Genomic DNA, 15,214 nt, shown 5'->3' with positions numbered 1-15,214 from the left:
ACTTATCTTGTAAAGCTCTGGCATGAGAAATATAGACATGTAACTAGCAGACAACAACAACAAAAACTATGTAAGTTCTTCAAGTATTCAGTAAAGTTCCCTGTCTGAGATGGTGAAAGAGTTACAGGTTAACCCCTAGTAACTAATAGCCTAAGCCACCAGCTCTGTGTGAGAGTGGAACTGGACCTGGGGACGGCGGGTGGGTCTGTCTACTACTGTGTCTCAGAGGAACCTGGAAGGAGGCTTAGTAGGAAGGTAGCAATTCCATCTCTGTTCCTTTCAAAGATGCAAATCTCCACCATAGTAACAACAACAACCAAGCAAATACACAAGAATTCTTTCCATCTTTAGAGTCGTTTATAGAAGAAAATTCTGAACTTGAGCCACAGTGACTAATTCATTCCCTTGGTTGTCACAGGAACATTTTAGTTGAATACTAAGACTATAAAATAGCTTATATTACCATCATGACTTCTTTTTTCATTTGCGATATTAAATTATTTTATAAACCAAGTATAAAGAGCTGGATTCTGTCCTGGGAACGTTTATCTTTTGGTTAAGAAGACCCACTTACCTTGGGTACCGGGATTCCCTCTTGGGCCTGGATGGGCCCCCAACAAGCCTGAAAGAAATAATTTTAACATATGTACATTTGGTTTATTGTGTTAGATTTCATATATGTATATAACACTTACTATATATACATAGTATATATAGTAAAATATATAAAATTTATAGTATAGTATGTAATATAATACAACTAATATAGTATGTATACTATACTACTATATATAATATATACTATACATATAGTATATACTATTACATAGTAATTTTATATTACTATTGTATAGTAATATTGTATGTAATACTATTATATAGTAATACATATGATATGTATATAATATATACTACATGTATAGTAATAACTACATATAAGTATATATATTTTTGTATAGTATAGAAGGGAAGTTCAATTATCATACATTAAGAATATGAGCAATTCTATCAGAAGAAAATCTTTAGAGCACTGACAGTGTAAAATGTTTCTTGGGTTTCTATCCAAAACAAAATCCCTTTGGTCAGAGATAATAAGCACTGTGTACCTGTTTCTCCCTTTTCCCCAGCTGGACCAGGAATTCCATCACGTCCTTGGCTACCTCTCATACCCATTGGTCCAGGAGATCCTGGCAATCCCGGAAGGCCTGATGTTGGTGGTGACAGTAGCAGTAGGATGTGGTAGCAGTAGTGGATAGATTGATAAAAACAAAACAAATGACATTCAAAGACCTACATGAGGCTCAAACCCAAGGTCTGGGCACTGTTACTGAGCAGTTTTGCTCAAGGCTAGTGCTCTACCACTTTGGGCTACAGTTCCATTTTCCACTTTCTTGCCCTGGCTGGTTTCAATCCATGATCCTCAGATCTCAGTTTCCTGAGTAGCTAGGGTTACAGATGTGAGCCACTGGTGCTTAACGAGAGGACTTTTTTCTACCAATGGCTTAATCTGAGTACTGGGTGATCGATGTGGAATTTTGTTAAAGATACTATTTTTTTTCAACACTGCAGTCTTGTGACTGTATGGTGGATCACTATGCACAGACTGTCGTAATGAGGATAGCATGTTGAGTAGGGGTGTTTTCACTGGCAGGAACCAAAGTAGGTATGACTGTGGAATCCATTTTTGAGCATGCTGAGTAACGGGTTACCTTCTAGAAGCAGTGAGTGTACAGAGATCTCAAGCTCTGAAAGGGGGGTAGAACCAGAACAAAACTCAAACCTGGAGGGCCTTTGATTCCTGGGGGACCCCGGAAACCTTTGATTCCTTTATTCCCCAATTCACCATCAGGACCCCGCTTTCCTAGCATTGAAGAGAAAGGGAGGTTGACATTGATTAAGATATGTTGTATTTGTAGCCTGCTTTGTTAAATGACAACTCCTTTGGATAGCTACTTAAAAATAATAAAAGGAAGAAACAAACACCAAAAGAAGAATGGTTGTTGTAACAGAAACTGACACCATTAATATCTACTGACATCAACTGTATTCAGGCTAGCCTTAAGGAAGCTAGTCACAGGTGACATCAAGCTTTTCTCTTTGCTACTTTTTGCCCCAGTTACCACAGCAGAGTCAGATCTAACCACTAACCAGATACACTGCTCAATATTTCTTCTTTATGGGTCCATGGGACTTAGGACTCAGGACTGAGCATTGTCCTTGAGCTTGTTTGCTCAATGCTAGCACTCTACTACCTTGAACTACAGCTCCACTTCTGATTTTCTGGTGGTTAATTGGGATAAGAATCTTATAGACTTTTCTGCCTGGTGCTGGGTTTTAACCTAGATCCACAGGTTTCAGCCTTCTGAGTAGATAGAATTACAAGCTGTGAGCCATGGTGCTGGCTTGAGTCTTTCAATTGGGAGTGAACTGCACATGTATTAAACCTTTTAGTGTTTTGAACAGATACTTTAAATACTATCTATTAAAAGATCTGAAGCTACAGTTTAGTCGTTTGACAGGTTTTTGTTTCATCCTGTTTGATTTTAACTCGCTCCTTGATGGTTACAGTGGTCTTTGATGTGCTAAGCAGCCTACCATTGAGCTACATCCTCAGCCCAGCCATTATTTCTAATAAAGCAAAATTAAAATGTGAAACCACATTCTAATCTAATAAGAAAACTAAGCTGGGTGCTGGTGGCATAGGCCTGTAATCCTAGCTATTCAGTAGTCTGAGATCTGAGGATCGTGGTTAGAAGCCAGCCTGGTCAGAAGTCTGTGAGACTCTTATCTCCAATAAAACTACTCAAAAAAAGCCAGAAGTGGCACTCAGGCTCAAAGTGTCAGAACACTAGCCTTGAATAAAGAAGTTCAGGGACAGAGCCCAGACCTAAAGTTCAAGCCACAGGACTGGGGAAAAAAAAGAGAAAGAAAGAAAGGGAGAATGAAAAAAGGAAAGAAAGAAAGAAAGAAAGAAAGAAAGAAAGAGAGAGAGAAAGAAAGAGAAAGAAAGGAGGGAGAGAGGGAAAGAAGGAAGGAAGGAAAAGAAAAGAGCCAATATTTAATTCAGAAATATGAAAAATGCAACAAAATACTATGTAGAATAATAATGTTATTGGAATTTGGCTATCTCTAAGTTATATGTTGAAATTCTAACCTCCCAGTACCACATTGCACCATTTTACTGAGGGCTGATGCTGTTAAAAATTAGGTATAACAGGCTGCTGTGTGTCCCTACTCCAGTGTGAATGTGCCTTTGTAAGAAGAGATTAGGATACAGACAGACAGAGGGAAGTCGGAGAAGCTGGCTTCTTCTAGCCCAGGAGAGAGGTCTGGGTAGATGCCAGCCCTATCAGCACCTTTATTTCAGACTTCTGGCTTCTCGATTGTGAGGAACAAATTCCTGTTGGTTACGATCCTCTACTCCCACCTCCACTAAGTCTGTGGCATTTTTTAAATAATTTCTTTATTGTGATTAATAGAAGGGTTACATTATATTCACCAGATAGAAGGTGCATTACTTCACAAACATTGATACCCTTTCTCATGACATGGTCCCCATTTCCCTCCCACCCTCCACCCGCTTATCTTGATTTCCCCCTTCCCTATCCAATTTCAAATAACTAATTAAGCCCATATAAAATATATCAGATAACAAGGTGAAATATTGTAACAATATGAGATAACTAAGGGAGGGCAAAAGAGATGAGCAATAACATAGCACATTAAGGACAACAATCACTCATTATATGGCTTTTGTTTCCTTATCCTGGAGGTCTTTACATTTAGTGTCATACTATTAGGCCTAGTGTCTCTAGATTTTGTTCTATTGTAAATCTCTGCTAGGAGAGCCCAAGGTTTCTACTGATTATGACAAATGAGGGAAACCATTGAGCCTATGGTCCTTTGAGTCTGGCTTAGTTCACTTAATATGATTTTTTTCTAAGTCTTTCCATTTTCTTACAAATGGGGCGATGCCATTCTTTCTGACAGCAGCATAGAATTCCATTGTGTATAAATACCACATCTTACTGATCCACTCATCAACTAAGGGACATCGGGGTTGGTGCCATATCTTTGCTATGGTAAATAGTGCTGCAATGAACAGTGTTGTGCTAGTGGATTTAGTATGCTGTTGTTTCTGGACAATTGGGTAAATGCCAAGTAGTGGAATTGCTGGGTCATAGGGGAGCTCTATGTTTAGTCTTTTGAGGAACTGGTCTGTGGCGTTTTTTATGGGAGTGCTTGCCAACTCATCCAGATGATTTAAGATTGTGCAGAGAAGAACTATGTCATGACTTTAATTTGTTAAGGCCTTCTAGAAACAAGTCTTGGGGTTTCAACAACACCAGGCTCCTCCAGATCACTGTCATAGAATCTGAAGTTCAAAGTTGAAGGACTGTAGCTTTCTGTGTGTGGTTGTTTCCGGGAGGAGAGGGCCATGCTACCAAGAGAGCTTACCTGGGTGGCCGGGACTCCCAGGACTTCCGGGGGCTCCCTCAGGTCCAGCAGGCCCGGAAGGTCCACGTGGGCCAGGTAGCCCTCTTTCTCCTTTCTTTCCCACATCACCTGGCAGTCCAGGATCCCCCTTAAATTCAGTCAAACACCTTTAAAATTCTCATCTAAGCAAGATATGGGATTAGAATTAAGTACAAACTTTATTCAGTCATTTATCATGCATCTTAAGTGTCTGCTATGCTTCAGTACCATGAATGATGCGGAGCAAGGGATGGCTGTTGGTTTTATGGGCCCCAACGTTTCCAAGACAGTAAGAGTAAAGCATTAAACCAAGCATGGGATCTTTGTGACACACAGGCTTCCTATTAGGAAGCTGACACACAGGTCACACACACAACATATGTAACTTATCACACCCATGCTTTACATAGACCCTGCCCTCATGGGGCTTCAGAGATCAATGGAAAGATAGATAGTAAACATGCAAACAAATATACAACCATAAATACAGATATTTAAATTATAAAGGCAAATTATAAATTTATACTTCATATAATACTTTATGCTGTATATTATTTCATATGTGCAGTGTAAAGATATAAATTATAAATATAATTTAAAATAGTTACAAATGGCTTATAATTATAGACTGTGGATAGGAAATATTTAGATCAAAGGGACATGTATCCTATAAATACCACAAAGATAGATATAATTTTATGTGCTGACTACATGTTAAAAAACCCTTTCAGTAATTTATTCTTTTTATTTTAGTTTTTAATATATTTTATCCTTTCATTAAAAAATATTGTAAAGGTGACGTACAGATAGGTTACAGTGACATAAGTCAGGTCCTTTTGGCAATTTAATCATCACTAAATCTCCATTTCAGATTCATGGTAAACCAGAACATATGGGTTTGTGGTGATTTATAACATTTTCATTGATTGAAATAAAAACCTGTGTTGCCATGGTTTGTTAACATGATAAAGCCACCTCATTTTGTCACCAATGAGCAGTTCTAAACATTCCTCAAACTTCAATGGAACTACTAGTTAGTTAACTGAACATGAGTAAATTCAAATAGAATTCTTCACTGAGGAAATACCTCACTGGAAAGAGTTGCCTGTTTTCTGAAAGCATAATCTAAATAGAGTGGGAATATGCCTATAATGTAATAAAGCATATTTGCTAGGGGTTTCTTCAATATCTAAAATTTTTCTTTGTTGTTTTGACGATTACTACTGGAAAATATAGAAATTAAAATAAAAGCAGTGTTTAACACTTTAAATGAAAGGAGGAGGGCTTGTTGAGAAATAACTTGAATATTTTGGAGTCATGTATTCTTAAAATATTGACTGAAAAATATAGCTTCTTCCTCCAGAAATTTGTATTCAGACATTTTGTGTTCAATTTCGGGAGGTTGGTGGCTTTCTTGGCATAGTATAGTTTTCTTTGGGGGCCATGAAATCCCATGTTAAGAATCACTGCCTGGGGGGGTGTGGGGGGGGGAGGGAAACGGGTACCAAGACATGTGAAAGGGTATCAATGTATGTGAATTAATGCACCTTCTATCTGGCAAATATCATGTAACCCTTTTACTAATTACAATAAAAAAAAAAAAAAAGAATCACTGCCTGGGCTTGGAGTTTGGCCTAGTGGTAGAGTGCTTGCCTAGCATGCATGAAGACTCAGGTCCAATTCCTTGGTACTATAGACATAGAAAAAGCCAGAAGTGGTGCTGTGGTTCAAGTGGTAGAGCTCTAGCCTTGAGAAAGTCCAAGGACAGTGCTCAGGCCCTGAGTTCATGCCCTGGGACTGACAAAATATGAGAATTAAAAAAAATGAATAATTATTGCTTATAGAAATTTCAAAAAGGAAATAAATTTATAAAAAGCAACCAACAAGCAGTGTGGAGGTTCCTTAAAGAACTGAAAATAGACCTTCCCTATGATCCCGCCATACCACTTCTGGGCATCTATCCTGAATAGCATGACCCAGGATATTATAAAGACACCTGCTCAGCTATGTTCATCTCTGCACTATTCATAATAGACAGGCGATGGAAACAATCCAGATGCCCTACTGCAGATGAATGGATACAGAAAATGTGGTATATATACACAATGGAATTCTACATAGCCAACAGACAAGATAAAATAATAGCATTCGCAGGGAAGTGGATGAATCTAGAGCGAATCATGTTGAGTGAGACAAGTCAAGACAAAAGGCGCATGGTATCCTTAATATGCGGCTATTAAATCCAAAGAGTACAAGAGCGAGGACTCAATAACTGCATACCCAAAGCTATGGACATGGTAATGGAAATACAAACATAACTATATACACATAAAACCTATGACTCTATAGACATGTTTTATTTCATAAATTGATGTTTCTATGACATACAAACCCTTAGCCTAATTTTGATTAAGTTCTAAATACTAAGTCCCAGAGATTGTAATTAGAGATTCCCTCCTTGAACACTTGTTTGTTAAACTTGTCATTTAAAATATGATGTAAACATAAGCCATATAATGAATGATTGTTGTTCTTAATGTACTACGTTATCTCTCATCACTTTTTCTGTCCCTTGGTTATCTCATATTGTTACACTATCTCACTGTGTTATCTGATATATCGGATATATTTGTATTTGGTTATCTGAAATTGGATAGGGAACGGGGGAAAACAAGATGAGGGGTGGGGGTGGGAGGAGGGAAATGGGAACCAAGACATGTGAAAGGGTATCAATGTATGGTAATTAATGCACCATCTATCTGACAAATATCATGTAACCCTTCTATTAATTACAATAAAAATATATGGAAAAAAATCCTTCCTCACAAAAAGCAAACAAGTCCCACTGAAGCATTTAATTGTTCACACAATATACTTGTAATGACCTTGGCACCCCAACTTGATGTGATAGGACAAGCAGTTGGAAAGAACATTGAAAAAAGTCATAAATACTATCTGGTGGGATGAAAATATTAAAAGTTATGAAATAAAAATTTGCATGTATCTTAGGATTTTGTTTGCTTTTCTTAATGATGCCATAAAATTATCTTATTTTATATTTTTATTGTGCCTTATTAAGACAAAGTTTTGTGTGTGTGTGGGGGGGTGTGTGTGTTCTTGAATTCCAGGCTTCAGATTCTCTTTGCTTTTCTTTCTCAAGCTTAATACTCAACCTCTTGAGCCACACCTCCACTTTGGACTTTTTGCTAATTAATTGGAGATAAGAATCATTCCAATTTGTCTGGCTGGGCTGGTTTCCCACCTGGATTGCCAGCCTCCACAGTAGCTAGAATTATGGGCATCAATTACTAGTACCCAGCTAAGAAATGTCTTTTTGATTATAAAACACTGCAGCTTTGTGTGAGAGAAAGCCATAGCTAAGGCTGGCTAGTGTGTATAACTAAAAGAAAGCTCAGCTATGTCCAGCTTGGTAGGCTTGGAATCACTGCCCCCATCTGGTGGCACACTTGAACTGAGGGATAGAGAAGGAAATGCAGTGACACCCCCCAAGAAATCCTTTAATGGCTATCAACTATGGACAGGAAGAAACCACCAAGAACGCATCACACACACGCATGTGCACACATACACATACACACACACACATACATCCAAATACCGGAAAGCACAGTAATAGTATCAATTTTCTTTGACTGCACTGAAACTACATCTTTGTTCATATTTTAAAACTCCCACCCCTCACCAGAACATAGCTATGTCAGTGATTTATATACCTTTGGTCCTGGTGGGCCTGGCCTTGCCCCTTCTGAATAGCCCGGATCTCCCTTTTCTCCTTGGAGTCCCGGAGCCCCTGGGAGGCCTGGTCTTCCAGCTAGGCCTGGGAGTCCTATGTGTCCTTGTTTTCCTTTAGAGCCTGAAATTAGGAAACCTATCAGCAAAAATTTGTACGTGAAAAAAAAGACATGTACATAAATGTGAGAATCTTGAGAGGCATTCTACCTTTGCTTGAATTATTCTTCTCCCAAGTTTTTTTTTCTTCAGAATCATACATGTATCCCATGATGATCATACAATACATTTATTTTATTTCCACTCATGACTAGCTGCAACACTACTGTCTAAAAGCTGATCTAGTTGTATTACGTCAACTATACAACAGGCAACATCAAAAATCTACCATTAAGACCTGTGACCACAGGAAACTTACAAATTACCTGGTACACCCATATTCCCTGTGTTGCCAGCCATGCCTGGTGGTCCTGCTTCTCCAGGGTTCCCAGTTCTGCCCAGATCTCCCCTAGGGCCTTGAGAACAAATCAAGAGTCATTGCGATATTCCTGCGCACAGTAGGTGCTCAATCGGTATCTGTTTCTTGCAGATCGAATCAATGGAGAACAGCTAGTCTAGTTGGTTTAGGTACTCAGGTAGCAGTCCTTTTGCCATTAGATAAGGTGAAAACCGAGGCCTTGGAGGATGTAAAACTAGAGAAAGTGAGATTCTTATAAGTAAGGGTGGTCTGGATTTCATGGCATCTAGGTCATCCTAAGACCAATACCAGCAAGAAAGGCCGGGTTCCTAAGATTATAGGGTAGTACATTTCCAAAAGCACACTGGAATTCTGTTGCTAATTGAGATGATTAGGGACACTACTTTAATAGCTTAAAAATTGACCCCTCAGTAACTCGTCGAAAAATGAACACAGGAAATGAAAACCTCTAGACTATTCATTTGTATCTCTACAATATATTGAACGATTATTCATAATATAGAATAACTATTCCCTGTTTCAACACAAAACTTTTCTGAGCAGTGAAATAGAACTGCATCTTTCAGTACATAGGTGATCCCTCAGCATGCTTTCATTTTGGTTGAATGTCGAAGCAAATTTCTGCTGGAGCACTAATGAGAACTACTGGAGAAGAGTTCACACAATAACACAATAAATGTAGAAACAGCTTGTATTACATTTAGATGGAGGAACACTTAAATCATGGCCTCAGTGATACCTGGTGGTCCTGGTGGCCCACGGGGTCCTTCGAGGCCCTCTAAGCCTGGCAACCCTGGACTGCCTCTGTGTCCTTTCTCACCTGGATTCCCTATAAATCCTAAGGAAAGACCAGAGGTTAAAATTATAGGTTAGAATTTTACCTGACTCATTCTTATTTAGCTTTACATTCATAATAGAGCATCACAAATTTATTAAGAACATGGAGCGATGTGGGCTTAGCTCATTTTTTCAGATTAAATGAGGTAATATATGTAAAGTCTTGGCACAGGGTCTGGCACGAGGTAATTGAACACTAGTAATTATGATAACTTACATGTTAAAATAATATTTTAAGACTTGGTGATCTACATGCCTCTTTTTCCTAAAGAGGAATGGGATCTCTTCTCATTACATGATGGCCATCTAAGTAATTACATCCTTATCCACTTACTAAAATTATTATGAAGCACTGGGTAAGTGAAAGGCTCTGACTACAATTACCATCAATCGCTGACAGTGCTGGATTGAATATAGTTCTTTCATGACTTGGAAAGATCATTAACCACCCAGGACACCACACACACACACACACACACACACACACACACACATCTTGGATCATATTATTCTCTTGCCCATTGATATTCATCGGATATCCTTTATCTACTAAGTAAACTACAAGCTTCCTTAATTGTCTACAGCATCCTACATACTACCCCTGGCCTGGATTTGTGCTTTTTCTCACACATCCTTACTTTCCTGGGCTGTTTTCCTACTCACAAATCCATGTGCTTACTGACATATGGATTGGGTCTCTAATTAATAGACAGGTCTTGTGCTGTGTTCTGGAAATAAAAATAATTGTTTTCCCTTTCCCAAGTTTTTAGTGCTTAATTGGGGAGATGGCCAAGTAAATGAACAATTACCACCCAATGAGATAAATTCTGTATGGAGTGAGGCACAATATGTTACTGGAAAGAATTTCTGGACAAGGGAACTAATGTTTAGCTCATTCCTGAAGACCAAATGAGAGCTAATTGGGTGGGGAAAGCATAGATGAGTGGAATCCCAAGCAGAAAATAGTCTAGGAATGCTCCAGCAGCAGTGACTAGCAGAGGGTAAGGCTGTTGTGTTTTGTATTTCTTTGCTTTTGTTTCCATTTATGTCATTTATCACAATCTAAGATTATGCATTGTTTCACATGTTTATTTGCTGTACCCTGCAGGCCATATCTGGCTTGTTTTTGTATGGTTTAAGAGCTGAAGATATTTTTGCATTGTTAAAGTTCATAAAAACAAACACAAACAAAACCAAGAAAAAATATGCAACAGGGACCATATGTGGCCCACAAAGTCAAACTAAGACTGTTACTATTTGGCCTATCCAGAAGGAGTCTAGCACCCACTCATGATTTTTTTTTCATGCTTTTAGGCTGCAAGAATCAACTTTTCACTTCATGTAAGTACAGATAAGCTATTCCTATTATTTTTCTCTAAAATATTTCCAACACTCCCCAGATAATGCAGAAGAATTTAGTAAGTAATATCTATGCAATTTGGAAAAGTTAGAAATTTCTTCCTTTATTGCTGTTTCTCTCTTCTCTTTCTTCCCTCCCTCCCTCCATTCTTTTCTTTTTACTTTTATTTTCTTGTCTGGGTGATGTATAGAGGGGTTACAGTTACATTTGTAAGGTAGTGAATACTTCTTTTTGAGCATTGTTGCCCCTTCCCATGTTTTCCTGCCATGTTACCCCCAACCCCCTCACAAGTTGTAAAGTTCATTTCCAACATATTATCTTGTGAATATCGTATTACATTGGTTCATGCTTTGTCCTTTTTCTCATCATCTTATCTTTCCCCTTCCCTTCCCTAATTCAAACAAACAAATAAATATATGTATACACTACACTAGATACCAAAGTCAGATACAGCAATAACAGGGTATTATCCATGAGGTGAAAACAAAAACAAAAACAAAAGAACAAAGGAATAACTTCACCTCGTACATTAAAAAACAATGACAACAAAGATAATCTTCTTGTTTCCATATCCTGGAGTTCATTTTGCTTAGCCTCATCCTATATGGACATATGCACTATTGTGCATTACTATGAATCACTATTGTGATTCTCTGCTAGGAAAATCCTAGATCTATACTAAGTATTACAATTAAGGGAAACCACAGAGCCTGTGTTTCTTTGGGTCTGGCTTATTTTACTTAATATGATTTTTCCAAGTCTTTCCATTTCTTTATGAATGGAGTGATGTCATTCTTTCTGATGGCAATATAGAATTCCATTGTGTATATATACCACATCTTGATCCATTCATCTACAGAGGGGCATCTGGATTTGTTCCATATCTTAGCTATGGTAACAAATGCTGTAATGAACATGGTTGTGCTGGTAGCTTCAGTATGGCCTTTTTATCTGGACATTTGAGTAAATTCCCAGCTGTGGAATTGCAGGGTCATGGGAGAGCTCTATGTTTAGTCTTTTGTCCCTCTCTCCCTCCCTCCCTCCCTCCCTCCCTCCTTTCCTTCCTTCCTTCCTTCCTTCCTTCTTTCCTTCCTTCCCTCCCTTCTTCCCTCCCTCCCTCAATCCCTTCCTTGCTGCTTGCTTCCTTAGCTCAGCTTAGCATAGTTTAGCATAGTATAGCACAGTTTAGAAGGTATCAGAATGTACCATTTATTTCATTGCACAAAAGAGGGAAACAAAAATAACACCAGAATTAGAGGATCCCCCTTGGCGGCAGATTAAATGAGAACTAAAGGTTTTTAGCTTTCCACTATGAAAAAGGAGTACTTCCTATAAACTGATTTTTTTCCCCCAATGATTTTCCATTGCCTGAATTGGCAAACTATTTAGACTGGATCCCTCTTTTGAATTTGTCAGTTACCACTTTTAGAAGTGTTGGTGAATTTTTTTAACATGATCTGTGTACATTTTTGTGTGAGTTGGTGCTGAGATTTTGAACTCAGGGCCTCAAACTTGTCAGGCCAGTACTTTATCAACAGAGCCACTATTCAGTTATTTTTATATAGGATCTCTTTTCGAGCTTTTGTTTGAACTGACCTCTACCTTCATTTCATTTATAGCTGGCATTGCATATTTAAGCAATCATGTTTAACCTTGTACACATTTTTTAATGTGAATCTTCTTTTGTACTATAAATCCTGTGTGTTAATGTCAATATTTGTTGAATACAATTCCTTAAAACTGACTATAAATTCTCCTTCCCCAAAACGATCTGTCTTTGTAACCACAGTCTAATTTTTCTTTTATTTCTTCCCTGATAGGGAAGTTTGATCTGCAAAGGAAATTTTTTGCCCTATAAATCTGATTTTCTATTTTCATAGCATTAAATTTCATTAAAGGGACTGCAAGAGAGGCCTGCTTATATTTTGGTTTTATAATTGCTGTGGTTTATTAATCACATGACAAAAGTGATCACAAAAAATACACTCAAATAACTGGAATATGAATGGATTGAATTTTCCTAACATCTATGCCTAACAACAGTATTTCTGAAGGGTTACATTTTCTTTCTTTTTTAATTTAATTTTGTTGTCAGGGTGATATACAGAGGGGTTACACTTACATACATAAAGTAATGAGTATATTTCTTCTCCAACACTTTTATTCCACAAACATTTTTCTCTCATTTTCCCTCCTCCTACGCCCCCCAACTTATAAAGTTCATTTCCAACATATTGTCATGTGAGTGTTGCTGTTACATTGGTTCAAGAAAACATTTCTTTTTTTTGCTCAGTATTTTCCACAAGATTTTTTTTTTCCAGTCATGGGCTTGAGCTCAGGGACTGAGCACTGTCCTTGGATTTTCTCAAGGTTAGAGCTCTACCACTTGAGCCTCAGCACCATTTCTGGCTTTTTTCTATGTATGTGGTATCGAGGAATCGAACCCGGGTCTTTGTGCATGCTAGGCAAGCACTCTACCACCAGGCCAAACTCCCGGCCCGTATTTTCCACAAGATTTTGAGCAGTTTTGTTTTTTTTTTTGAACTAGTCAGAAAAATCCATTTTGGTATTACAGACAGAATAAAATAGAGTGTAAGGGCAGACATTTTCATTTCCACTAGAGAAGTTTCTTGAATGTAGAATTTAAAAAATGGGTTTCATTTTTCCCCCAGACTAAGCCAATGGGAGGCTTTGAGGTTTGTAATTAAACATTTGGTTATTGAAAGCTTAAATACAGAATATGAGAATGTAGAAGAATTAAGTTAGAAATAAAGTGATGAAACATATTATTGTGTATGCGCAGTCCCCAATTGCTGCGTGTTTTGGGCTGGATGACTAAACATAATCTACCATGTCCTTAGTTGTCAACTAAATGGATTTTCCTGGATACTTTGTTAGCTCCAGGAGCAGCTCTGATGTGATGTTCTTAGTGTAAACCCCCAATGTTATTTTTGTTTGGTTGGTTTTGTATGTTACCTTTAAGGCCTGGTTCTCCTTTGTCTCCCTTTAAGTGGGCTACATGAGATGGCCCAGAGATTCCTTTATCTCCCTGTTCTCCTTTCGCTCCTGGAGGTCCTCTTGTGCCTTTCATTCCTGGAATTCCAAGGCTGCCTAGAAGACAGAAGTAACTACATCAGGTCCCTCATTCTCCAAGCAGTTCATAAGGATTTAGAAATGAACAGTGTCCAGTAAAATCGAACCAGAAAAGTTAACAGTGCTCAGTGGTTGACCTTTTCCTTGAACAGACAACCATGAAAGCCGTGGTGTAAACCCACTCTCTAAGGGAGAAAAAAGGATCCATTCACATGAGAAAAAGAAACATAAGAAATTGGAAGATCAAATGTGTAGCTCTCTCCCGAATGACCTCCCTTCTCCCACCAAAATCTGAACTATGATTCATTCTACGGTTGAATAAGTGAATATACCCATACCTACTGGTATCTGGGAAGAGTCATCACTTACCCTTTTGCCCCTGTGAACCTGGTTCCCCAGGAGGCCCAGGAGAGCCAAGAGTCCCAGGAAAGCCCATCATCCCAGCCATTCCTCTCTCGCCTGTGGAAACAAATGAACACAAACAGTACATATCGCATACAAGAAGAAAAACGAAGTCATACAAAGCAGGAAGGTAATGGGAATTCCATTCAATCAAACTTCCTTAAAATAAAATAAGCTATACTTCCGACAGGAGTTGAAATAAATAGGAACATAGACCATGGGAGATGAGTCAATAAATGGTCTCTGGTATCTCATCTGTAGGATGAGATTGAGGTTGAGGATTGAGTCCACTGAGGCTGTGTGCCCTTTTTTTGCCTCCTGATCTGTGGCTTCCTAGTGAATCTCTTTTACTTTTTTCATTGTACGCGTCTCTAGTTGGATGTGGTATTTAAATGAATATGTTATTGCTCCTGTACTAGGTGGGGGAACAGTGTTATCTACAGTTGAATCTCCAGGGTTAGGGTGGTATGAGTATATGAGAGTAACTCAATGATAATCATTACCAAAGGATAATTTGTTAATCAGAATTTTGTCCCAGACTCTCGTCTTCAGGAGACATGAGTGAGGAGACTCAATGAGGAAGCAGAATATCCTCCTCAAATACATGAATTATATAAGAGCCATGAAATTGCAGGTAAAGCATGAGAAGAAATTATTATAAAATACATAGTGACAACAAGTTTGTTAGACTTGGACAAAATGGACACATTCCAGAAAAAAAAGATTACCAAAGCTGATTCAAAAAGAAAGGGAAAATTTGAAGAAAATCTGTATAAAAACAAATGAAAAGAGTGCCTTGGCCATGAAAAGATTGCCCT

General features: G+C 38.2%; 1 protein-coding gene across 1 annotated transcript in view; it reads right to left on the bottom strand.

Moving 5' to 3' along the window:
* Nucleotides 1-15,214, bottom strand: part of Col4a3 (collagen type IV alpha 3 chain) — a 130,456-nt gene that overhangs the window by 15,522 nt on the left and 99,720 nt on the right. The window contains exons 33-41 of the mRNA XM_090354941.1: nt 14,364-14,453; nt 13,878-14,012; nt 9,444-9,542; nt 8,652-8,741; nt 8,211-8,350; nt 4,459-4,585; nt 1,781-1,861; nt 1,107-1,205; nt 575-622 (exon numbers count right to left, since the gene is read on the bottom strand). Coding sequence (XP_090211067.1) covers nt 575-622; nt 1,107-1,205; nt 1,781-1,861; nt 4,459-4,585; nt 8,211-8,350; nt 8,652-8,741; nt 9,444-9,542; nt 13,878-14,012; nt 14,364-14,453 — 909 coding nt within the window. The remainder of the gene's footprint in view (nt 1-574; nt 623-1,106; nt 1,206-1,780; nt 1,862-4,458; nt 4,586-8,210; nt 8,351-8,651; nt 8,742-9,443; nt 9,543-13,877; nt 14,013-14,363; nt 14,454-15,214) is intronic.

This window comes from Megascapheus bottae, chromosome 21 (assembly GCF_031878675.1).
Source record: "Megascapheus bottae isolate mThoBot1 chromosome 21, mThoBot2.hap1, whole genome shotgun sequence".
In the NCBI taxonomy this organism is placed as follows: Eukaryota; Metazoa; Chordata; class Mammalia; order Rodentia; family Geomyidae; genus Megascapheus; species Megascapheus bottae.
The sequence above is the reverse complement of the archived record's forward strand: the minus strand, read 5'-3'. Positions and strand labels throughout refer to the sequence as shown.